Consider the following 27,285-nt stretch of genomic DNA (forward strand, 5'->3'; position numbering starts at 1 on the left):
TATTGCATCTCTTCATGAAACTATAACTTCGGATCTACTGACGATAAAGACCTGGTCTGACTCTAATTTACTCTCTTTTAACGTAAATAAAACAGTAGCATTATCCTATAAAGGAGCTCTTCAACCTTTGCCACTTCATAACAGCCAGATCAGTACCGTTGATTCTGTAAAATTTCTTGGTATTTTTTTAGACAGCAACCTCAAATGGTCCCTTCATATCGATTCGTTAAGTAGGAAACTCGCCTCAGCTTGCTATGCAATACGATCTGTCTCTAGGGAACTCAATTTAGCATCTTCTAAAATAACATATTTTTCGTTGTTCGAGTCTCATCTTCGATATTGTCTTCCTTTTTGGGGTTCTAGTACAGCTGCTCAATTTGATGTCATTTTTAGATTGCAAAAAAGAGCAATAAGATATTTGTTTGGCCTCAGAAGATCTACACATTGCAGAAGTTACTTCAGAGATCACGAAATTTTAACACTTCCATCTTTATATATTCTAGAAACGGTTTGTTTAATTCGTAAACACCTTCATGTCTTTCCATCTAGGCCCAATCATCTTTACTCCACCAGAAATTCAATCTTTGATATTTATTTACCGATTCCATCCACTGAGTTAGTAAAGAAATCTATATTATATTCCGCAAAGAAACTGTACAATCATCTTCCGTTACAACTTAAATCTGCAACATCTTTCCCCCTTGCCTGTCTGTGGCTGCTCTTCTCCATATACGGACTCAAAACTAATACCAGATTCTAATATAAGATTTACGATAATAATAGTAAGACATAATACTTACGATGTCATGATAGTATTACAAGGTTTTTTTCTGGTTTTCCCTCGTGATTTACTACGGAAACTCTAACGCGAGAATTTTACTGTCACCGTTGCATGTGGTTGTCTTTTTAAAGACAGATCACATGCTATGATTTTGTTTGTGACGGATATTCTTGAGTTGGGGTTAATTTCATGTAATAGAATGAACAATTGGCAATATCAGTTTAAAGTCTTCTACTTTAAAATGTATAATATATGTCTGACTTGCCGATATAAATGAGTCAGATTAAATAAATTATTAGAAGAATTTTTTACTTAGCAACAACATTTTTGTTTAATTCATTAATATTTTTTGTATTTTGAGAACTGCATCCGATTTAGACGTCGAAACGTTAATATAATCAAATAAAATTAACATGAAGTAAAACTCCCTAGTGTAGTTGGTATATTTAATAAAAATTCAAAAAAAATTTTTTTAGAATGGTTATTAAATATACCAACTACACTAGGGAGTTTTACTTCATGTTAATTTTATTTAACTAGATGGTATACAGCCAACCTTCGGGTATTATCCCGTTTTATTATTGTTAATATAATCATTTTTTTTTTTGTAAAATTGTGGCTTATTTCCCATTAAAAATAGTTAATTAAAAAAATGCCACAAGAAAATAGCTTCAGAACGACAGTAGAGAGCAACGCTGTGTATTATACAGTATAATATATAATGAGACGTATCTTGCCTAATAATAAAAAATCATGTTTGTAATTGATTTCTATTATTAGATTATGTTCTCAATGTCTTATGTCTTATCACAAGTCCGGTGGCGTAACTACTAGATCATTTGGGAGAGAATGCGACAAAGGCGACCATTTATAACGCTTAACGTGTAATCGAGAAACATTACATTCAAATTCATACATTTAATTTATAAATAACTTTGAAAAACTCCTGATACAAGAATAAAAAACCGCTAAACGCCGTAAAAATGAGTGGCGCATACAATATTCCAGCTACAAAAGAGCTGATATGAATATTACGTGGCGCGAAAATGTATCTTCATTTTGATGGAAAATAAAAGTCTAGTTTTATTTTCAAAGATTTTTTCCATAATATTTGCTAAATTTTAAGTAAAACGCGCCACAAAAGAGCCTCAATATGCAAACTATATCAAAATTACTCTTTTGTTGCGCGTTTTACTTCAACTTTAGCAAAGATTATGGAAAAAATCTTTTCAAAATAAAACTAGAATTTTATTTTCCATCAAAATGAAAATCACAATGAAAATGAAAGTTATTCTACTTTCCCGCACTAGTGGGGGAAAGTGCAACTTTCGGAAAGGCAATGCGTGCGGGAAAGTGGCTGTTATAGCAAGGCCGTAGAAAAAGACAGTTTAAGATATAGTTTCGATACAAAGACCAGCACTTATGCACATTTCATCCTCTTGGACTCTTCAGAGCGACTCGTGGTGTGCACAGACGCAACAGCGACATCTATTATAAACAAAACGAAATCCAAAGAGCTTTACGTAAACGTAAAGTAACCATAAAAACTCTTTAGATCTCGGCTCTTTGGATTTCGTTTTGTTTATTAAATAATGTTAATACAGTATTTCTCATGATCATCTTTCAGTGCGTCACAGTTTTTCGATTTTTATTTCTAACGCATTAAATTGTATGTGACAGAAAAAAAGGCACGTCGGTGATTACATTTCGTCGGTGACATTTTTATAACATTTATTCTAGTTATTCTAGTTGTCGATAGATGGCGCCATAATAAAAAAATAATTTTTTTTAATTAGACAATAATATTACAAATATAATCTGTATAATTTATAAGACTATACACATCAAAGAAAATACCATTTTATAAATGCAAGAAACACATTTGATTGGTTTTTATTCCAAATTGAAAATAAAATGTGACAACTGTCAGATTTAACTAAAATGTCATGTTAGAATAAATGTCATAAATATGTATTATCACGGACTTACCCTTTTTCCTATCATTTGTTACGCACTGAAAAATGATCATGAAAAGGACAATATATTCCAAAATAACTCAAGTTCATTGGTACATATTTTTTTCTACGAGCGTGCAAAAAAGTCTACCTTTCCGCACGCGTTTTAGTTTGGAAAGATTTACTTTTCCGCACTGAATTTACATACATATTGTTCTCTTAATGCTCAATTGTTTCGCATGTCTTAGTTCGAAGATAACGTATAACTCAAAATTACTAAATATTAGGTAAGTTTACTATAAAGTCAATTTTTAATACTGCCTTGAGCATGGAATAGTGTGACCACAAAGTATTTTGTTTGCAGATTTTGGATAGACTAATAAAATAAACTAAAAACACCTCTTCTTTTAAGCTATTTACACTTTTTTCTTTACACCAACTCATAAAAATTTTGTATTCTTTCTTGTACCTGTTTGCTGATTTTTCCGGTAACAGATCAAGATTATTGACAACGTCGAGAATAGATGGGGATACTTCTTCGTCACTTAATGCCATCTAAATCACTGAATTATTTTAAAATTCGTAAGTAAAGATGCGTGGAAATTTTTAAGTGTGTGACGTGCTTTTTGACAATAATTGCTTTGTTTGACATCGTTGCTATGGGTTTAAAATATTAAAACCTGTATTGATATACACCATTCTTTACTGCATAACAGGTATTTAAGCAGCGCATTGACTTTAATTCGGGATTATTATAACGTATTAGCGTTATTTTTTAATTTAATTAATTGATTAAGATTTGGTCATTTTTTAAACGCTCGTAGAAAAAATATTGTTCCTAACTCTTACGGAAAGTCTCTTTTCTGCACTCGACTGCTTCTGAACTCCGCTTCGCGTCGTTCGGCAAACTGCAATCGCGTGCGGAAAAGTATGACTTTCCGCACTAATAAGGAAAATAACTATATTTAAATACTAATCTCCTCACAGGCATCTTTCAGTGCGTCACAGATTTTCGATTTCTTTCTAACGCATTGAGTTGCAAGTGACAGAAAAAAAGGTACATCCGTGATTAAAATCATTTATAATATTTATTCTGGCGCTATAATCGAACAAAAAATGATTTATGTAATATATAGGTAATAATATTGATAATATTATTATCTACAGGACTAATCTGTACAATTTATAAGACTATACCAATCAAAGAGCATACCTTTTTATAATAGGCGAGCGGGAGATACCCCTAAAAGGACTAGCTACTGACCACGAAGGGCCGAAGTACAAGCCAGGTACAATTGCAATTTTGACAATATTCCCCCACCTAAAATTTAAAATATATAGCGAACCAACTCTAGCACAACACACTAAACTGCAGAGATTACGGTGGGCAGGGCACGTGGTCCGCATGCATGAGAGTAGAATCCCCAGAAAATTGCTGAATGCGAGAATGCAGGGAAGAAGACCTGTTGGAAGACCTAAAAAGAGATGGGAAGACGAAGTCGATGAGGATGCCAGAAACTTTCTGGGAACGCGTTCATGGAAAAGAACAGCGGTAAATCGAAATGATTGGAGAAGCTTATTGAAGGAGGCCAAGGCTCGATTTGGGCTGTAGTGCCATTGGATGGATGGAAAATTTAAAATAAATTAAATTTTCGTTTTTGTCACTGTCAAAAACATAATCTAAGACCAAAATTAGCCATTCACCACCCATGGTCAGTATCTCGAAAAATAAGCGTTATATTGGGGATTTCTAATGTCGACATTAAAAGTTGCACTATTTTTTTTTTCTATAAAACATTTTGATCTAAATCTTACCAGAAAACTTCTTTGTACTCTCTACTTTAACATACTTAAACGTGATTATAAAGCTAAATTTTAAACTTCGTCACACAACTTTTGCGATTAAACTTTGCAATGCACAAATCCGCACCTTTTCCTTTGAACACTTCATAATTTTTATCAGGATTAGAATAAAAGCTTGAAACAGGTACCGTTGTCTTCAGAAATGTTAGAGCTATACAGGGTGAGACAGAAAAAGGGCCTATTAGAAATACCTAGAGAACTAAAGGTAAGAGAATGATGAAAATTGGCATACAGGGGTTTTGAGGTATGAACTATTTAATGAAAATATTTTGGTCCCTTTGCTACTTCCGGTGATACCGGAAGTTGATTGTAAATTCGTTTTTTTAAATGGGACACCCTGTATATTTTTACATTTTTGGATTCTGCTCAATGTCTTCTTTCTTAAAATATGAAATTTTGTAATATTATTCAGGGTAGTTTAAAAGATAATTACGGTTTTTTATAAATTTTGTAGCAAACTTCACAACCTGTGGAATTGTACTGATGTGATATCAAAAACTCCTTTTATGTTCAAGTGATTTTTAATATAGTCTATTATTATTAAAAATTATTAATATAGCGAAACGTTTAATTTTAGTATACAGGGTTGGTCGAAACTCGGAATGAGTATTTTCTGAGTTTTCTTAAATGGAACACCCTGTATTTTAGTATTGAAATGAAATTATATTTTATAGTACTTTTTTATTTCTTAAGCATTCCCTATACCTAACTGCTTTACTTTGTAAGTTATTCGTAGTTCTTTAAGCCAAACATTAATTACAACAAAAATTACGTGAAATTTTATTAGGTTTGCCGTCAAAATATTCAATCATAAATAATTTTTCGAAAATAAATACATATTAATCTCGACTGACCCTTAATTTATTAATACTGGTTGATATATCAAAATACCTACGTAATAGTTAAGATTGTTGGTGTGTAATATTAACAAAAATATACAATATTCTATCTAGTTGGCTATGACTTTGACACTAAATATGATTAAACATTTGCTTTGCTTAAGCATTCTACTATCTTTGAAGTTCCAGTTGCTTTGCTACCATTAATGAATTTTTCTAATGAGGAACTAATTCCGATATTTTTTGTTCTAGGATAGTATAACAAATAAAAATGTGCTGCTAGCAAAAAGAATTTATCATCAGCAATTCCATGATAAATAGCAACCAAAAAGAGAAACTTTTCAAAATTTACTAGAACGGTTTCAACAAACTGGACATGTAGATTACGAGAAATCTGATCGAACAAAAACTATTGTTAATGATTAAAATGAATTAAATATTAGTGTCACTGAGAATCTGCATATTAGTATGAACGTTCTCGTAATCTAAGTGTCTAGTGTCTAAGTACGTCGAAACTGTTCTAGTCAACTTTGAAAAGTTTCTCTTTTTGGCTGTCGTCTATCAGGGAGTTGCAGTTGATAAATTCTTATTGCTAGTAGTACATTCTTGTTATACTCTCCTAGACCAAAAACTGTATTAATCAGTTCCCCATTACAAAAATGTATATTAGTAATGGTAACAAAGCAACTGGAACTATAAAAATAATAATGTCTAATGTTTAATCAAGTTTAGTGTCAAAGCCATAGCCAGCTAGATAAAATATGGTTTGTATTTATTAATATTTTATGCACCAACAATCTTAACAACGTAGGCATTTTGGTATCTCATCCAATAATAATAAATTAAGGGTCATTCTAGATTAACATGTGTTTATTTTCAAAAAATTATTTATGATTGAATATTTTCATGGCAAACCTAATAAAAGTTCACGTAATTTTTGTTGCAATTAATGTTTGGCTTAAAGAACTACGAATAACTTACAAATTAAAGCAGTTAGGTATAGGGAAAGCTTAAGAAATAAAAAAGTACTATAAAATATCATTTCATTACAATACTAAAATACAGGGTGTTCCATTTAAGAAAACTCAGATAATACTCATTCCGAGTTTCGACCAACCCTGTATACTACAATTAAACATTTCGCTACATTACTACATTTTAATAGTAATAGACTATATTAAAAATCACCTGAACATAAATGTAGTTTCTGTTATCAAATCAGTACAATTCTACAGGGTGTGAAGTTTGCTACTAAATTTATAAAAAACCGTAATTATCTTTTAAACTACCCTGTATAATATTACAAAACCTCATATTTTCAGAAACAAGACATCGAGCAGAATCCAAAAAGGTAAAAATATACAGGGTGTCCCATTTAAAAAAACGAAGTTACAATCAACTTCCAGTATAACCGGAAGTAGCAAAGAGACCAAAATATTTTCATTAAATAGTTCATACCTCAAAACCCCTGTATTCAAATTTTCATTATTCTCTTACCTTTAGTTCTCGAGATATTTCTAATAGGCCCTTTATCTGCCTCACCCTATATACCGTAAAAATTTCAGAAAAAAATATTAAAATGAAACAGAGTTGTAGCGAGATAAACGCAAAAAACGTGATTTCATTTTTTTTTTTATTTTTAGGTTAAAATTGCGGTTTTGACACTGTTCTCCCACATAAAATTCAAAATAAACATCATTTTCGTTTTCAGTACCCTCGAAAATATAAAGTATTAATAAAATTAGCCCTTCGGCCCTCCGTGGTCAGTATCTCGAAAACTAAGCGCTTTTTTTGAGGGTGTCCCGCTCGTGTATAAATGAAATAAACACAATTGAATTGTTTTTTAGACCAAATTACGATTACGATTCTGACAACTGTCAGATTTAACTAAAATGTCATGCTATAATTCTCTACATGTATTACGGACGTACCTTTTTTTCTGTCACTTGTACTGCACTGAAAAAGGCCTCTGAGAAGAACCATATACCAGCTAATACAATATATCTCTTATAATAGAGAATGTGATAAATTTAAATGAAATAAAATTTGACTTACTTAGATGTATTGTGATTATAAATAGACACATTCCCCTTAGTAGTCCCAACTGCCAAAATTGGATTTTTCCTTGCCCATATCAAACAAGTCATAGCATCCTTAAGACCAACATCTATAATATCCTTCTTAGTGGTATTCGTATCCCACAGAACCAACTGAGAGGACTGACTTATGGCTGCTAGGAGATCGCCATCTGAATCCCATGAAAATCCTGAACAAAGACCCGTTAATTTTATGCGTTCTTGAATCTGCCCGTATCTGTCGAAAATGTTTATAACGGAATCGATGCCAGTGGTTGCCAGATACATTCCAGATCCCTTCTGCCATGTTACGTAAATGTCACCTGGTCCGTGGGGCTGCTCCAGACGAAATAGAAGCTTAAATGTAAAACATATTTATTTAACATGATCTAGTCTGGGCTGATTATCGGAGAATAGGCCATTTTTGGGAAAAGTTATTTACCAGCAATTTTATTGCTGGAATCGAATTATAAGATCCTATATATTAATAATATAGGTATGCAAAGTCCTCAGATAGTGTGCTACTTTTTTTATAAACAAAATGGCGCACGAAAATCGTGTTTTTTTTCAATTATTGCTCTATAACTCCGAAGATTTTAACATTACAACAAAAACACCCAAATAAAAATTCTACGTGATTAAATTCTGCATAGAGACGTGTTTTCACGATCTGCTCCGACGAAAATTTTCTTTGGAAAATGAGGGTTTTCCCAACAAAATTTTTAATTTTCGAATAAAGTTTTAGATAAGTAATTATCTACCAATAATTAAATAATTGGTGACTTAAAAGCCTTCTTGGTTTAGATTATAGTTCCAGAAGCTGGTGAAAATTGAACGAATATTTTAGCAACAATTCAATTGTTAATTAATAATTTACGGTCGCAATCATAACCAAAATAATTATGATACACTGATCAAACTTTGAAATCTTATAAAGATGAGATGCCTATTTAACATTTTCTCGACAAAATATAAATTTTTAATTTTTTTGCATAATCTTTAAATGTTTTAAAAAAAATAGTTATAAACAAATTAACGTTTCTCAGAAAGTTTTTATTATATTATAATTTTAAAAAATAGCTAAAATGCGCATTTCAAATATCTTGAAAATGAATGCTTTAAAACTTTATTGCATCCATTTGCAAAAAAGTTATGAAACAGCAAAGTAAACATACGATTACTACGGTGTTTATATTTTTTTTTAATTCTTTAAAAGCGTAGAAGAGAGTTTACAGTACAAGCTAATTATTTACAAAAAAATATCGATTATAAGTTTAATGGTTATATTTTAATTAAAGATTATAAATATATTTTTTTGTAATTTACACGCGCGAAAGTAGAATACTACAGTATTGTAGCTAAAATTTTTACTCGGAGCGACGACCGGCGGCCGCGCGACGTACACTTTTAATAAATAATGTATGCTGCGTGTCAGTTGCTTCGAGTGAACATTTTAGCTCCGACTCTGTATCAGGCCTACTTTTGCGCTAAAAATTACAAAAAAAAGTATTTTTAATCTTTGATTAAAATATAACCATTGCACTAATTTTTGACATTCTTTGTGAGTAATTAGATTGTACCATAGACTCACTTTTAAGCTTTGAAACAATTAAAACAAATTGTTAACAACGGAGATATCGTATATTTACTTTGCTGTTTCACAACTTTTTTGCAAATGGTTGGAAAATTTTTTTAAAGCATTCATTTTCAAGACCTATGAAATACGCATTTTAGGTATTTTTTAAAATTAGAATATAACAAACAATTTCTGAGAAATGTTAATTTGTTTATAACATTTTTTTTAAACATTTAAAGATTATGCAAAAAAATGAAAAATTTATATTTTGTCGACAAAATATTAAATAGGCATCACACCTTTAAAATCTTTCTAAGTTTGATCAATGTCTCATGATTATTTTGGTTGTTATTGCGACTGTAAATTGTTAATTAACAATTGAATTGTTGCTAAAATATTCGTTTCATTTTCACCGGCTTCTGAATTTATAATCTATACCAAGAAAGCTTTTATTTCACCAAGCTATATAATTATTAATAAATAATTACTGGCCCAAACAATTATTTGAAAATTCGAGATTTTGTTGGGAAAACCCACATTTTTCGAGGAAAATTTTCGTCGGAGCAAATCGGGAAAAACATGCCTCTATGTCGAAAAAAATACGATTTGTCAGCGCCATTTTGTTTATAAAAAAAGTAGCACACTATCTGCGGACTTTGCATACCTATATTAATAATATATAGGATCTTATAATTCGATTCCAGCAATAAAATTGCTGGTAAATAACCTTTCTTTGTACTTTACTACTTAGACCAGCGTATTATAACTATTTTTTTTTAAATTTAAAGATTATGCAAAAAAAAAGAAAAATTTATATTTTGTCGATAAAATGTTAAATAAGCATCTCATCTTTATAATCTTTATAAGTTTGATCAATGTATCATGATTATTTTGGTTTTTATTACGATCATAAATTGTTAATTAACAATTGAATTGTTGCTAAAATATTCGTTTAATTTTCACCGGCTTCTGGAATTACAATCTATACCAAGAAAGCTTTGATGTCACTAAGTTATTTAATTATTAATTAATAATTACTTACCTAAAACTTTATTTGAAAATTAGAGTTTTTGTTAGGAAAACCCGCATTTTCCGAGGAAAATTTTCGTCGGAGCAAATCGTGAAAAACATATCTCTATGCAGAATTTAATTGCGGTGAATTTTTATTTGAGTGTTTTTGTTGTAAAGTTAAAATCTTCGGAGTTATAGAGCAATAATTGAAAAAAATACGATTTGTCGGCGCCATTTTGTTTATAAAAAAAGTAGCACACTATCTGCGGACTTTGCATACCTATATTATTAATATGGAGGATCTTATAATTCGATTCCAGCAATAAAATTGCTGGTAAATAACTTTTCCATGAATTTTGCTAATTAGCCCAGAGTAATAAGATTAACTAGAATTTTATTGAAATAAAAGGCAGATATTGAGCACTAGTTTATTAAATATTGCCCAAGCAGTGCCGGTTTATGCACTGGGCGCTTGGGGCGGGCGCCCAGGGGCCCCGGCCCCGGAGGGGCCCGTATGTACCCGTTTCTTTTATTAATAAAAGAGAAAGTCCGCTAAATAATCTATTACATATTTTCGGAAATAGAGAAAAACACGACGAAACACCTGCGATTTCGGAATGGTCTGATTTTAAGACTGACGGTTTTATAAAAACTGTGGTTAACTTTTAAACCAAAAAATGATTTCTTAGAACATTGTAAAAAAATGTATCAAGATGGAGACAAAGCTTATTATAGAAGATTAAATGAAAGCAACTTTTATCGAGGAAATCCCAATGGAGTCAAAGAAAAGATAGATGGGCTATACGACGCAAGTGTTTATTGTTACCCGTGCAATTATTTTCAATTGCAAAAAATAGTTTAACTGATTTTGGATGGACCCACTGGAAACGTTTGGCTTAAATATCGCGAAGAAAGTAAATTTCATCTGAACTCTATGGTTAGATACATTAATACCAAGATCATCATTAAATGGAGTTATAGATATAGACGATGGCTTGAAAGAGCAAGTAGAACGCAAAGCTGACCATTAGATAAACGTTCTAAGAAGAGTTGTTGTCACTACTAAATTATTTGCTTCTCAAAAGGACTAGTTTTCCGTTGATTTAATGAGGATTTAACGAATCTCCCCAGAGGAAATTACTTAAATTTTCTTGTATACATACTAGGCTAAATTTGACAACTTCTTAGCTGATCATTTACAACGGAATGCGGAGAAATGAAATGGTTCAGTAAGCTATATCTATCACCAAATTTGCAATGAATTCTTGGAAGTGATGAAATCAAAATTTGTAGAAACTTTTGACGCTGTAAATGCTTTACTTAAAAACTAGTGATCCATCAAACCGAATTGTGATAATATGTATTATTATACGAGAGATGTTTAATGCCTAGTCAAGAAAAAAGTGATCTAATTTTTGTCGTATGTATTTTTTAGAAGATATTCTTTGTTTGTCATGTATTGTTTTGTGGAACTTTCTGTTTTTTTTTTTATATTTTTAAATTAATATATTATTCTTAAGATATTTTTACGTTTGCTATTCTTCTTGTTTGTTGTAAAAACATTTTGTATGGATTTTACAATAAACATTTTTGATACATGTGTTCTCTTGTTAAAAGAACTGGTAACTAATAGCAATTAAGGGGGCCCCTAAATATCCAGCGCCCAGGGCCCGAAGTTAGGTTAAACCGGCACTGTGCCCAAGTATACTTTCGCTCTTAGAATATCATCAGGGACGTTTTGTCAAGTCAGGAAGGTATCCTATTAGAATGTGACATTTGTTTGATGGGAGTGATGGAAAATTTAACAATAATATATTGTACAACAAATGAGAAAAAAGACATATTTCTCACGAGCGCAGAAGTTTGTTGGCACGAGACGAGGCACGAGGCGAGGGCCTCAATTTAAGCGAGGGAGAAATATGTCATTTTCTGATGTGTTGTACTTACACTGTACTTTTTCCATGGATGAGGTTTTGTCAAGAGTTCAAACTTCAAAATTAAATCATTTAGGTGCTTTTAGGTATATTACATGCATAAATTGAAATAAAATACATACAGTGCGTCCATATTTCGTAAACCGACTACCTTAAGGAAAAATGCCGAAACAGGTCAATTTTCATTTTTAAATTACGATTATTTGGTATATATCATACTAGTAACGTCATCCATTTGGACGTGATGACGTAATTCATGATTTTTTAAATGTGACTTGGAGTCACGTGATAGCACTTTTGAAAGGGTATTAAATTCTCTATTCACTAATATAAACAGTAACATAATTATTCATACAGGGTGGCAAGAAATCTTTTTTAAACTAAATTAATTTACACAAAAAGATGAATGTATGTAATTTTTTAATTCTAAACACATATTACTGCTGTCAGAAAACATAAAAATGTTTTATTTCAAAATTAAACATTGATTTTCGCTTAAACGTAATGTTCAAATTTCCAAAAGGCAAGTGGGTGGCAGCTTTAATATTTAATTCAAGAGAAAAGCAATATTTGTTTGTCAAATAAACATGTTTTTCCTGTTTTCTGACAACAGTGAAACGCATTTTGAATGAAGTAAATTACATACATTATACATTCTTCATTTTGTCTCAATTAATTTAATTAAAAAAATATTTTTTGAACACCCTGTATAAATAATTATATTAATGTTTATATTGGTGAATAGAGAATTGAATACTATTTCAAATGAGCTATCACATGACCCCTATTCTCATTTAAAAAAATTATCGATTACGTCATCAAGCCCAGATGGATGACGTCACTAGTATGATATATGTGCCAAAAAATTGAAATTTAAAAATAAAAATCGACCTGTTTCAGAATTTTTCCTTAAAGTCACCGGTTTACGAAATAATGAATTTATACGTTACTTTATGGACGCACTGTATACATATAGGTATTTAATATTCTTAAAATTTATATATAACCTTATTTTTTAAAATTCTAAGTAACAGTTATTTTGAACAGTTTTGAAAGGTAATTCCTGGTAGGTTTTGCTTTAACACATTTATTTGACAACATTAATTGTGTTTGTATTGTGTATGTTACCATGGAACAGGGAAACATCATAATATAGAAGATCGTAGGAGAACCCGTGAGAAAAAATATTTCTCACTGCAATGGCCGACTTTTCTCACTGCGTAAGGAATTGGTCGTTTTGAATGTATGTAAGTAGTGAGAGAATTTGCATATTGTATAGCATGCATAGAAAAATAATATTTAACACACACTGGACAAAGGACAAAACGGATTAAACAAATTATAAATGCCGATACTACTTCATTTGGATGTCAAATATGGAGGAACCAAAGGTCCTCCATATTTGACATTCAAATGAGTAGTACCATATTTGACATCCAAATGGAGTAGTATCGGCATTTATAATTTGTTTAATCTGTTTTTTTTTGTCCAATGTGTGTTAAATGTTCTTAGTTAAATTTGCCATCACTCCCATCAACCAAATGTCACATTCTAATGAGATATCTTCCTGGGCCTAGATTCCGTGCACTGTAGATATCTACATGTCGCTTTCTATCGATATTTGAATATCAAAATATTTGAATTTTTAGCTTTAATTGAATTATTTTCTAGTTTTGCTAGGTTATACTCTAAACTCTAATTGATAAACTAGAGCAAAACTAGAAAATAATTCAATTAAAGCTAAAAATTCATATATTTTGATATTCAAATATCGATAGAAAGCGACATGTAGATATCTACAGTGCACGGAATCTAATAGGCCCTGATTTGACGAAACGTCCCTGATGATGCTCTAGCTAGGAGCGAAAGTATATTTGGGCAATAAAGGAGCTCGATATATGCCTTTTATTTCAACAAATTTCATATATTAGATCATTCAACTTCTCCTATCTTATTTTTAACAAGAATTCTGTAGTACTTTTAACTGTCTTTTAGTTTATTAATGAAACTTAATTTATTTAGTTTTTATTTTAATTGGTTTACACTTATTTTTAATTTATTTATGCAACACTATTTACACTACCAAGAAATTAAATTGGGAACAAAGCGGAATTAAAATTGATGGCAGATTTTTAAGTCATCTAAGATTTGCCGATGACATAGTACTCATAAGCAACACTACAGAGGAACTAATCTACATGCTAAAGGAGCTTAAGCAAGAATCTGAGAATTTGAAAACTGGTTTAAAAATTAATATAAATGTAAATAAAACAAGAGATGACAAATACAAATATCACAGTCGACTTCGATGAAAGTGAAAGGTCACATGATAATTTGCCACATCTACTATTTTCATCTCTTTTTACTTCACAACGCATTATTTTGTCCATCTTTTGGATGGAATGCCCTTATTAATTCCTGTTTGCAGTACCTACATAAATACAAAATATGTACTTTATTTTAAATGGAGAACTGTAAGTTGCCTATATTTGGCGCAATCCAATAATCTAATAAATGGAACTCTAATTATTATTATTATCACAAAGACAAATAATTTATAGTAGTTAAAAATCCTAATATAGTGTCGAAAATTACTTTATGATTGTTTTTCCGTAAAAAAGTTATTTTATTTATTAAGATATCAGAATTTACTAAAAGTAATGGGGCTAACCAGGTCAAAAGTTCACAAAATTTAAACAAAAAATTTACAGTATCCCCTGTGTGTTTTAAGTTGGAATAGCCATTGTAAAATTTTATAAAATGGAATTAGTTCTTATTGTATATTCAACTCTTGTAATGAGTAATTGAAATTGTGGTTTAAATAAGGGCACAATGTAATAAAACATTTACTTACTGTTTGACTTTATCTACTAACCTTTTCGTTTGTCATTTTAAATACTGCTGATACTTGGAAAAAAGTAACTTCCTTTTTAATTGGGTAAAAGTCGAAAAGTCATTTGAAAATCGGAAAAATCGGCTTCAAATTGTTTACAAACTCACACACACATATGTTCCCATGGTAACTAGGCAAACATAAATATAGAGATGGAGTGTAAAATTTATAACAGATGTTACTATTTATCATTGGGAAAAAAATTAAAACTTAAAATTCGTTATGTTTAAGCTCAGCTTGCTACAATTTTACTTGCTTTGTTTTCTTTGGTTTGTATCTGGTATCTTTTTTGGTCAGGAATTTATCTTTATTTGTTAGCAAGATTTCTCTTTTCTTATTGGATGTCTTTAGTTTAAAATTTGAAATCAGGGACAGATTATTCTACAGACAGAATCGATTGTTTTCACCAAATTTTGAAAGAATGTATACACGTTGAATTATCGACGTCCGACGTTCAGTCCGTAAGCCGTAAACACAACTCCGACTCCGTCATTATACCAGGTAGAATGACAAATGAGGTATCGTATCTCGTATCGAATGAAAGCTTATAACCTAATATGGTACTATAAAGGTTAGACATTTAACCTACGACTTCCGGTTTTAGAAATGCAACTTGAAGTACTGTTTTAAAATCACCGGAATAGTACAAGCGATACATTCTTCGACACGCCTTAACAAGACGAGAACAAATATATACTTCCGGTTTCATGACTTCCTGTCCATCTGTCTGTCCGTCCGCAAATATAACTCCTCACTCCTCCGTTATTAATACAGATATAGAATGACAAATGAGGTATCGAATGAAAGCTTATAACCAAAGGATGGTCTAAAAAGATAAAAATTTTGACCTCGGACTTTCGATTTTAGAGTTGCAACTGAAAATACCGTTTCAAAGTCAACGAAAATAGTATAAGCAATAATATTATATTCGACGTGCTTTAGCAAGATGTGAACGAATGTATACTTTTGGTTTTTATATCATTTCCGGTTAAAAAGTTTTAACATGGGACCGTGCAAGTTCGGCAAAGCGACCCCTATTTCTACGCTCTATTCGCTCCGAGCGTTAACAAAGTGTCAAAGCAAAATCGACCGACCTGCTCATGGTGGCGGTTTTTTGAAATTTTATAAGGACGCTTTGTGTATGTTTAAATGAGACATTTAAAAAAATGTCGTGTCACGCTAGTGATATTATGTATTAATATAAACAGAAAATAAAAACGCACTATAAATTCTTCACTTTCCAATATTGATTATCAGTTTGATTTTGTATGCATAACCTCACTATCGCAGTTTATGTCAATAAATATTTATTAACCAAAAAGAAAATATTTTGTTGCACTATAAATTACAGTATAAATTAATAACTAATGAATTCTAACAATTGTATTCGGTTATTATCACTACAAAATAAAATATTCAAGTTTAACAAAATAATCCCATAAGACTCAATGTTAAAACGTCCTTACAAAATCTGACAGCGTATCACGTGACTGTACGTAGAGGGGAGACGCACGGAGCCAATACTAAAATTCGCACTTTTAATTATATTGGCCAATTATATTAGTCCTGGTTACTGGATAATTGTCAAGACCATAGTCCAAAAAAATAATAAGAAGAAAAAATAAGATTCAGGTTATGTTATGAAAACGTCAACAATTGTATGTAGTAAATATAATTAGTTATTAAAATGCAGTACAGCAAGCAAAATAAAATTAATTAAATTTACCTTTATATAATAATTGCATATCATATCAATATTGTGGAGCAATATATAATTTTTCTGCTTCATTGACAGAAGGTATGAAATATACGTCAATTTGACAATTTCAGTTGACAATATGAATTATTTAAGATAGTTGCAATATTTCTCCGCGACTCACGCAGGGTCGTTTCTCGTTTCCCCTTCCAAGTACTTGCACACCGCGAATAACAGAAATAGTACATGCGACATATTAATAGGACTTTTCAACGCTTCTCATTTATTTCGAGCTTCTGTCATATGTCGTAATTAATATTGTACACGGATTATACGACATATGACAGAAGCTCGAAACAAATGAAAAGCGTTGAAAAGTCCTATCAAAGCGTATTGAAAAGTCCTATCGAAGCGTATTGAAAAGTCGAGCTTGAATCTTTAATTCCGGCTTTTAGTCATTTCCGTTTAAACAATTATGACCGAAAGTCTAGTAAAAATGACTCAAAATTAATGAAATCGTATATCAATCGACGCAAAGTTACACCAGTTACACGAAGGGTTCAAATATTGACTTCCGGTTCTACTTTCGAGTACTTGGAGTGAAAGCCTAGGACTTACGAAGTCTAATTACTATGAAGTGATTACATATTACATATCTATATTACAAGTCATAGTTAGTATTTGAAAAAAAGATTAAAGCCAGAAATTAGAGCCAGAATTAAATTATAGACAATAATTGTCTATACAATAAAATTGTCTAAATAAATTATATAAAAAGACAAAATGTTACACATTCTGAGGATAGAGATTATTATGTATACAGTAATGAGAGCGCTAATAACCGGCAAAGTAACGCAAAAGATGGAAAACAATACGTTGTGAATATAAAAAGAGAAGAAACTAGTAGAGGTGTAAAGTTATCGATAGGAACCTATAAAAATATGCATTACATTACATTGTTTCCCACCTTTAGACGTCGGGAAGCTATGTAATGTAAATTTATAGGTTCCTATTAGTCCTGTCGCCAGAGAGGTACAACGGCCTCCTTAATTCAGATAAACTTACTTAAGTTTTTTATGTATTTTGACCCGTAGAACACGAATTTTTTGGGTAACAGTTGATCCGGATGTCGATAAGATTGTTATAAACAAAGAACTTGAGGAATTACATAACATCGATTTTTCGCAAAACAAAATATTTTTTTGTATTCTTTGGGTGATTCTCAGCAAAAAATGGTCCTTCAAGTTTTTTCGTAGGATGCATAGTTTTCGAGATAAACGCGGTTGAACTTTCAAAAAATCGAAAAAGGTCAATTTTTGAACCTGAATAACTTTTGATTAAAAAATAAAATAGCAATTCTGCTTAGTGCATTTGAAAATTCAAGTCAAATTCTATCAGTTTTGATTATTATTTGCATTGCTAAAATTAAGTTTTTATTTGTGAAACAAAGCCATAAACACATAGTTTTTCCCGTGCCCAATGCATGCGTTTTAATGTACGTAATCTACGTAGAAATTGTCTGTATGCGCGCCTACTCGTTCGATTTCAAATGAGAAATGCATTGAAAACATCATTCAATCACTATGTGTTTATAGCTTTGTTTAACAATAAAAAAAATAATTTTTGAATTTTACTTGAACATTCAAATGCGGTAAGCAGAATTGCTATTTTATTTTTCAATCAAAACTTATTCGGGTTCAAAAATTGCATTTTTTCGATTTTTTTTAAGTTCAACCGCGTTTATGTCGCAAACTATGCATCCTACGATAGTCCAAGTTATAAAGCTTAAAATAGAACAAAACCTCGCAATTGGTCAAAAAAACGTCAAAAGTGAAAACCGATATTTTAAATTTCTCCGAAGAAAATATTAGTTTTTAACGTTTTTTTTTTTTTCATTTAAGTTCTACTGTAGTTCACCTACGATTCAGACGTGTTTATCGGCAAGAGTGAAACCAAATTACACAGTATCCAATTAAAATTGTGTCTTAAAATAGTTGTTCAAATTTGGTGGTATATAAGGAAGTTTGGATAGAGTGTTCAAAACCAATTAAATGGACCTGCAAGTCGGGGGGAAACCCCCTGATCCTGTACCCCCAGATATACCTCAAAAAAGATAAGTTTAATTAAAGATGTAAGTATGGATATTTATACAGTCGGACAGATGACAACCTTTAATAAAAATAACATTTCCAATGAAAACAATCCGGTAAGTACTGATAATAATTTATTAATTAATCAAAATTCGTCAAAAAATTATAAAATCGACAATATTATGTCAAAAGAAAGAGAGGAATTTTTGTATGTAAGTACTGATTTAGGGCCATACCATATTTATGTTGAAAATAATACAGCTGAATTCAAAGGCAAATTAAATGCTCTTAAAATCGGAGATATAATTCTCTCTAACTTCTCGCAAATAGACAACAAAATTATTAGTATTGATTCTATAGGTCGGAATAGGGTTAGAATCAAGTTAAAAGATTATAAATCAGCGAATTTTCTAATAACTCATAAAAACGAAAACATTTTTGTTAAAAATAACTTTGTTTTGTACATTCCAAAATTTATTCTTCATAGACAAGGCGTCATTAGAGATATTGAACAAGATTTTCGGATGCGTATATAAAAGATAAAATAAAACCATTTGATCAACATTGCAATTTTGAAGTTTCTAACGTCAAAAGAATAAACCGTAAAGTAGAAAAAATTACAGATGAAGGTAAGTCAATAGAATATGTAGCCACTAAGTCTTGCATTGTTACTTTTAAATCTTAAATTTTGCCAAAATATATTTCTATTAACAAGGTTATTAAGGAAGGAGAACCCTACAAACAAAAGGTATTATTATGTTATAACTGCCTCCGTTTCAGCCACCTAGGTAGTCAGTGTAGAAGTAGACCGAGATATAGTAAATGTCAGGAATCCCACACCACAAAAGATTGTACTAGTATTGACTACCTACCACGTTGCTTTAGCTGTCAAGGAAATCACCTTACAACTAATTTATCTTCTTGTCCAGAATTTAAAAGGCAAAAAATTGTGAAGGAAACCATGAGCTCTTCCAATGTTAATTTCTTTGATGCAAATAAACAGGTCCCAAGAAATACATACGACAACATAGTCGCTCTTAATACCTCTGCCATGGAAAATAGTGTAATTTCCTCGACAAATTATCCCCAACGGATTCGATCTGGACTTATCCCATCTAGCATAATACAGTCTCATTCTTCTCAACCCCCATTCTCGCAGACCCAGAATTTACAACCCAAATCGTATAAAAATAATTTTACTAATTACATGTTTTCTTCTCCTTCATCTTCAAGCCCAAACAAAAGGCACAGGCCAATTAGCCCTAATTCCATTGAAATTTCAAGACAAGAAATTCTTTCTCAACCAAACTCATCTTTTGTCTCGGGAGGAATTTTTAATAGTCAACATTATTTAAAAAACTCAGTTGGAGTAAAATCACAATCAGAGGAATTAAATTCAACAATAAGTTTAATTTTAGAAGTAGTTCTCAATATTATAAATAATATAAAACATACAAACAATTTTAATGTATCAGAGTCAGAAAGAGTTCAATTAATTAGCCCGCGAGTAGTCGTGCGGTGAGATAGAATCTCAATTTTTATCCTTTTTCGCGATAACTTGATGAAAAATTTTGCAATTTTGAAAAAATTTCGTAAGTGCCTCGAGGAAGGGTGTAGTATTGCGTAGGAATTTTTTTCTTCTTCTTCTTTTTGTGTAATTTATGGCTTTGGGAGAGCCAATTAGCTTTAACCCGCGAGTAGTCGCGCCGTTAGATAAAATCTCACATTTCATCCTTTTTCGTAATACAGTAAAGCCTGTCAGTAAGGCCACTAAAAATGAAAGAACTATTGGCCGATATAGAAAGGTGGCCGCTATTGCCAATTTTTGTAGTCTACATATAATTGGTTTGAGAAATTTTTAAACTGGCCGTTAGGACAGGTGGCCGAGGTTGGCAGGTGGCCGTTAACACAGGTTTTACTGTACAGTAAAATTTGTCAGTAACGGCCACTAAAAATGAAAGAACTATTGGCCGATATAGAAAGGTGGACGGTATTGCCAGTTTTTGTAGTCTATATATAATTGGTTTGGGAAATTTTTAAACTGACCGTTAGAACAGGTGGCCGATGTTGGCAGGTGGCCGTTAACACAGATTTTTTTTTATAAAATTGTTAGAAATATATGTTTTCAATATAAAAAGTAGATAAAAAGAGTACAAAATAAAAATTTGTTTTAAATTCGTATTTTGAGATAGAATCTCACACGCGACTATCGACGTTACAAAAGTGAGCGCGACTACTCCCGGGTTAGTAATCATGTAAACCAACCCTTGTCTTCAAATTCGCAGACATCACAAATATGAATTTACTGCAATGGAATTGTCGTTCAGCAGTAGCTAATAAAGTAAATTTAGAATATCTGCTATATCAAAATCAAATTTCCATAGCATTACTCTCAGAAACCTGGTTTAAATCAAAGTACTATTATAATTTTAAAGGTTATAATTGCTTTAGGTCAGATCGTGCAGACGGGTATGGTGGAACTGCCATTTTATTAAAATCAAACATAAGATGTGAAGAAATAAATCTTAAAAATAGACATCCTTTCACTCATAAATGTATTTCAGTTCAAATTTTTCGAAACAAAAATCCTATTACTATTGTCTCAGTATACATTGAACCAAAAACCCAGATATCTGAAAGACAATGGTTGGAATTCTTTACAGATATACCTAAACCTTTTATTATTGGTGGCGATTTTAATGCCCACAGTATTGCAAGGGAGGCTGTGAAATTGAAGACAACTATGGTAAAAAACTTTTAGAAAGTATTGATCATTGTAATTTGATATGTCTGAATGATGGGTCGCCCACATTAGCAACTAGTAACAGTCCATCTGCTATTGACTTAACATTTTGTACTCAAGATATTTCAAATTTTTTAACGTGGAGTGTCTTACAAGATCCTCATGGATCAAATCATCTTCCGATTATCATAAACATGGAAACAGATAATACAACTTCATCTCCAACTGAAAACTTTCACAAGATCTGGAATCTTAACAAGGCCGATTGGGACTTATACACCTCTGTACTAGAAGCTGAAAATTCTCCCGGTAATTATCAACAGTTAATAGCAAACATCAATAAAGCAGCCAATTTAGCAATACCGAAGTTTTCATCTAACGTCATACATAAGAGACAAATTTCAAACCAATGGTGGTGCGAAAGTTGTAAAAATGCTGCTGATAACCGTAAAATTGCATACGGAAAATATAAACAAAACCCTACAAGGAATAATTTATTTGAATTTAAGAGACTTGATGCTGTCGCAAAAAAACTCTTCAAGCAAAAGAAAAAACAGAATTGGATAGAGTACTGCGAAAGCCTTAATTCCAAAACAAAAATCAGTGAAGTATGGAAGAAAGTAAATGCCTTTAAAAACCGCAAACAGTCCAACAAGTTTCCAATAAATCCAAATTCAAGCTGGCTAGATGAATTTCATAATAAAATATCTCCTCAGTGGGGACCTTCCCAATATTTTCCAGAATACAGCGAAACAGTTTCAAGGGATAAGTTTGGCTTAGAACAACAATTTAAATTGTGGGAGTTAGATCGAGTACTTAGTCAACAAAATAGCAGTGCTCCAGGTAAAGATAATATTTCATATTCCATGATATACCATATACCACTTCACTATAAAATATCATTATTACATATTTTTAATGAAATTTGGAATGACACGTCACACATTCCAGAGAGTCGGAGGGAATATATTCTAATACCTATTAAAAAACCTGGAAAACCAGAAAATTCATGTAGTTCATATAGACCAATATCCCTAGCTTCTTGCTTCCTAAAGACGTTAGAAAGATTAATAAAAAATAGAATTGAACACTGGTTAGAGCAAGAACATATTTTCCCAAAATCTCAGTATGGATTTCGAAAATCAAAATCAACTCAAGATGCGATAACTTCCTTAGTCTCATCTATACTAATAAACTTTACTGATAATGAGTATACTATGGCTGCTTTTCTAGATGTCTCTTCTGCATTCGATACCGTTAATTTGGACATTATGTATAAAAAACTAGTAGACATTGGATTCCCCATCAACTTAGCTAGATTTCTGAGGACACTGTACACTAATAGATGGACGGTTTTAAAAATCAACAATTCCATCTCCACTCCACGTCTTACAAATATAGGACTACCACAGGGTAGCATATTAAGTCCAATGTTATATATTTTATATAACATTGATTTAGAAAATTGTATTAATAGCACAACAAAAATTATTCAATATGCTGATGATGTAGTAGTTTACACATCCCACAAATCATTGGATATATGTAAAAATAATTTTAATGTCTCAATTAAGGCTGTTCTTAATCACTATCAAAATATTGGTTTAGCAATATCAGAATCTAAAACAGAAATTTGCATTTTCTCCAGAAATCGTCAAATTCCACAAGGTCATTTGGCAGTAGGTCAAATTCAATATCCTATTAAAAATTGTATAAAATATCTCGGTACTTATTTAGATAGAAAACTTCTATGGAAGGATCACATGCATCATATCATAAAAAAGTCTGAAAATGCAATGAATATTCTAAGAGCCTTTTGTAGAACTAATTGGGGTGCCGATCCAAATATAGCACTTTTATTTTACCGTACTATGATTCGTCCTATTTTCGATTACAGTTGTCATCTGTATGGAACTGCTGCAAACACACATTTGAATAAATTAGAAATACAAAAAAATAAATGTCTTCGACTTTGTCTTGGATATTTGAAGTCTACACCCGTTAATATAATGGAAGTTGAGGCGATAGAACCACCCCTGGAATTTCGACGACAGTTTTTAAGTGATAAATTCATTACTAGAACCATAGGAAAAAATACAAACTATCTGCAGGATATACATAAGTTATCAATTTTAGATCTAACTCATAAATATTGGACAAAGAAAAAATGTCCCCTTCTTGTAGATAGTTATTTGAAAATATCTCAATACCGAAGTACTTTCTATACTTATGAAAATCAAGTTTCACCTATGTATTCCCATGTATTAGAAGAAATTTTCTCAAAACAAATTAATACTTTTTTTATGGATATTAATTTAAATCCAGCCGTTTTTCAATCATTTATACTTCATAAATGGCCACATTATCAGTTTTACTATACAGATGGATCCAAAGTACAAAACAAAGTAGGATGTGCAATAATCAATATTCAAAGTGGATTTGAAAAATTATTCAAATTGCCTCGTGAATCATCGATATACACCGCTGAAATGATAGCGATAATTTTTGCTTGTAGACACATATTTAGTAACGAACCCTATAGCTGCATAATATTTACAGACAGTAAGAGTGTCGTTGATAGACTAACTAACGTACATAAGTCCCAACAACTCAATCATATAGAACTGGAAATTATGACTCTTTATAATAAAATTGCAAATTTAGGAAAAAACATCATTATATCATGGATAAAGGGACACGCAGGCATTAGGGGTAACGAAATAGTAGACAGGCTAGCCAAATCCGCCCTAGAAATAGGCGAAGAACTTCCCATGAACTTACTACCCATTTCGGATATTGATATTATTAGTAGACGACACCAAAAAGAAAATTGGCAAAGGTATTATCGAAACACGAGAACTGGTAGTAATTACAAACAAATGCAGCCTGAAATTCCCATTAAAAGATGGTTTCATTCTGTATCAAATCGTCATTTCATAAGAGTTATAAATAGATTGAGATGTAATCATGCTCTTACCCCCCTTCATATGTACAGTTTGGGTCTCACATAGTCACCTAACTGTGAGTGTGGAAAAGAAGGTGATCTACTACATATTCTCCTCGAATGTTCACATCAATCAGTAAATATAAACAAATTTTATGATAATCTTAATATATTAAAAATTCCACTTCCCGTCTACCTGAACATTTTGATATTTTCTGAAGATATTAATACATTAAAAACAATTTACCAACATATCAAAAACTGTAAATATAGATTGTAGCAATAAAATTTACCCTGTATTTAAGAAATTTTGTTAAAATAATGTTTTAACGATGTTTTGTTTTGTTGTTATATATTTTTTTAAACCCTGTAGATTTAAGTAATTATTGTATATTATAATTGAAAAAAGAAAAGAACAAAAAAAAAGAGAAAAGAAAAAGCAAAAAAAGAAAAAAAAAACAGAAAAAGCAAAAAAAGCAAAAAAGAGAAAAAAAAACTAAGAAGATGTAAACCTCCGCGAGGATGAATCGGGTTTACGTCTTAGCGTAGTAAAAAAATTATAAAAAATAACAATAAAAAAAAATAATAAAAAAACAAATTAACAATATAAAAAAATACAACAAAAAATACAAAAAAATAAAAATTAAAAAAAAATTAACAACCAAAACAGAGTATTATTTAGATAATAATTGTAGATAATAATATTAGTTTGTTATGTATTTAGATTTAGAAATACAGAAAAAATTCCTCTGATTGAAAAATCAAATTTGTTTGTTTTTAAAATAACAAAATGTCTGGCTAATTGGCTCGGCCAAGGCCATCAAATTCACACAAAAAAAACCTCGCAATTTTTACAGAATGGATCCATTTGCTTGAAAATTTGAGAATAAGTAGTGGATAGTCCAAGGATCAAAATCTATATGACGCCGAAAGGCGCTTTTACCATGGGGCTGGTTGCCACCCCATCTCGTGGGTGGAAATTTTTTATTATATTTTACCGAAAAAGTTGATAAAAACATTCATTTTAATCAAAAAATGTTCTATACATTTTTTTGATAAAATTAATAATTTTCGATTTATTCGCTTTCGAAGGTGTTAGTTTTATATCGAAAAAATCAATGTTTTTAATCGGTTTTCTGCTACTAACTCAAAAAGTTTTCGCTTTATCAAACCAACTTTGCTTAACAAAAATTTACCTTTTGAAAAAATAAAGAAAACCCTTTTTTAAATTTTCTTTAAGACCAATAGTAATCGAGCTATACTTTATTATATGTTAGCTCTTCTTCGTCAAATGCTAAATATTGTAGTTTCAAAGTCAAAAGCCGGAAAACTATGCATTTCTCGAGAATTACTTGTTCAATCTAATTTCAAGTATTTGAAAATATCTATCTTCAGAAATAAAAAAATGGTCTCTAGCTCAAAAATTAAGTGACTTATAATAAAAAGAATGTCAGTCCCTATTTTTTCAGCGCAAAAGTGATCGGAAACTTCCCCCTACTTACCACCCTAATTAAAACTAGTCATTAACCTTATTTGGTGTTCTTTACTTATGTATTATTAATAGGTTCTAGAGCTTTGACCGGCTTAGAATGATTATTTAAAAAAAATAGAGTTAAGCGAATAACGAATTTTTGTAGTTTGGTAAAAAATGCTTTTTTCTTCAGAATAGAAAGTTTAGCAGCAGAGATACGAAAAAATATTTTAATATAAAGTTGTAGCTTATTTAATTCCTAAGAACATAGTTTGCAAAATAATTTTCTACCATAAAAAACTAAGTGAGCTATTGACAATTAAAGCTTGTAATAACATGCAAAAACCACCTTTACCAACCCTTTCAAAGTCACATTTTTTTGCAACTAAGGATTTTAAAAGGATTTAATATTAATATCCTTATAGATCTTGTAAAAACCTACAAAATTCTTTTTCAATAAACTTTTTAGGATATAAAATAAAAAAGTTACGGTTAAAAAATTAATATATTTTTTTGCAAAAAAAAAGAGAAATCCAATTGGAAGCATAATAATGGCATTTGATACGATAAACAGAGAAATATTGTGGAGAATATTGGAAAGCTATAATATACCAAAAAAGATGATACAAGTCATAAAATCTATATATATGGAAGTAGAAGGCCAAGTACAAATAAATGGAGAAAGATCAGGCACTTTTAAATGGGATAAGGGAATTAAACAAAGAGATGGACTAACCCCCCTCTTGTTTATAATAGTCATGGATACTTTAATCAAAAATAGCAAATATCAAACAAGAAGCCTTCAATACATAGTAGGATATAAAAACTTGAATGCAATAAAGATCAACTCCCTTCTATACGCTGATGATATAGTTTTAATCACAGACACAGTAGAGAAAATGCAGAAACTAATAGATATTTGGCAAAAAGAGATACATAAATTAAAAATGGAAATGAATCTTCACAAAACAAAACTTATGATAATAAATGAAGATGAGAAAAGGGAAAGGAATACTAATATAATAGTAAGGGAAAAAGTAATAGAACACGTATCTACTTTTGAATATTTGGGAAACATAATAACAGATGATGGGAAAACGGACTTGGCAATAAGTAATAAACTGAAGAAGACAACTAGCGTGTATTACTCTTTAAATAATACAATATTTGGAAAGTCAGAAATAGGCAACAAAACTAAACTCAGAGTATACAACAGCATAGTAAATCCGATAATGACATATGGGGCGGAAACATGGATTGTCCAAAAGAAACATGAATCAATGGTAAACGCGACCGAGATGAAATACATGAGAAGAATAGCCGGAGTTACGAAGTTTGATAGATTCAGAAATGAAGATATAAGAAGAGAGCTGGAACAAGAACCGATAATGAGGAAGATCGAAAACAAACAATT

At 30.9% G+C, this 27,285-nt stretch overlaps 1 protein-coding gene across 1 annotated transcript in view; it reads right to left on the reverse strand.

The window, feature by feature from the left end:
- LOC114331568 (WD repeat-containing protein 19) overlaps positions 1-15,048 on the reverse strand; it is a 91,272-nt gene extending 76,224 nt beyond the window's left edge. Inside the window, exons 1-2 of the mRNA XM_028281173.2 lie at positions 14,910-15,048; positions 7,494-7,870 (exon numbers count right to left, since the gene is read on the reverse strand). Coding sequence (XP_028136974.1) covers positions 7,494-7,870; positions 14,910-14,924 — 392 coding nt within the window. The 5' untranslated portion in view covers positions 14,925-15,048. The remainder of the gene's footprint in view (positions 1-7,493; positions 7,871-14,909) is intronic.
- Positions 15,049-27,285: the final 12,237 nt, after the last annotated feature.

Source organism: Diabrotica virgifera, chromosome 6 (genome assembly GCF_917563875.1).
Source record: "Diabrotica virgifera virgifera chromosome 6, PGI_DIABVI_V3a".
Taxonomy (NCBI): Eukaryota; Metazoa; Arthropoda; class Insecta; order Coleoptera; family Chrysomelidae; genus Diabrotica; species Diabrotica virgifera.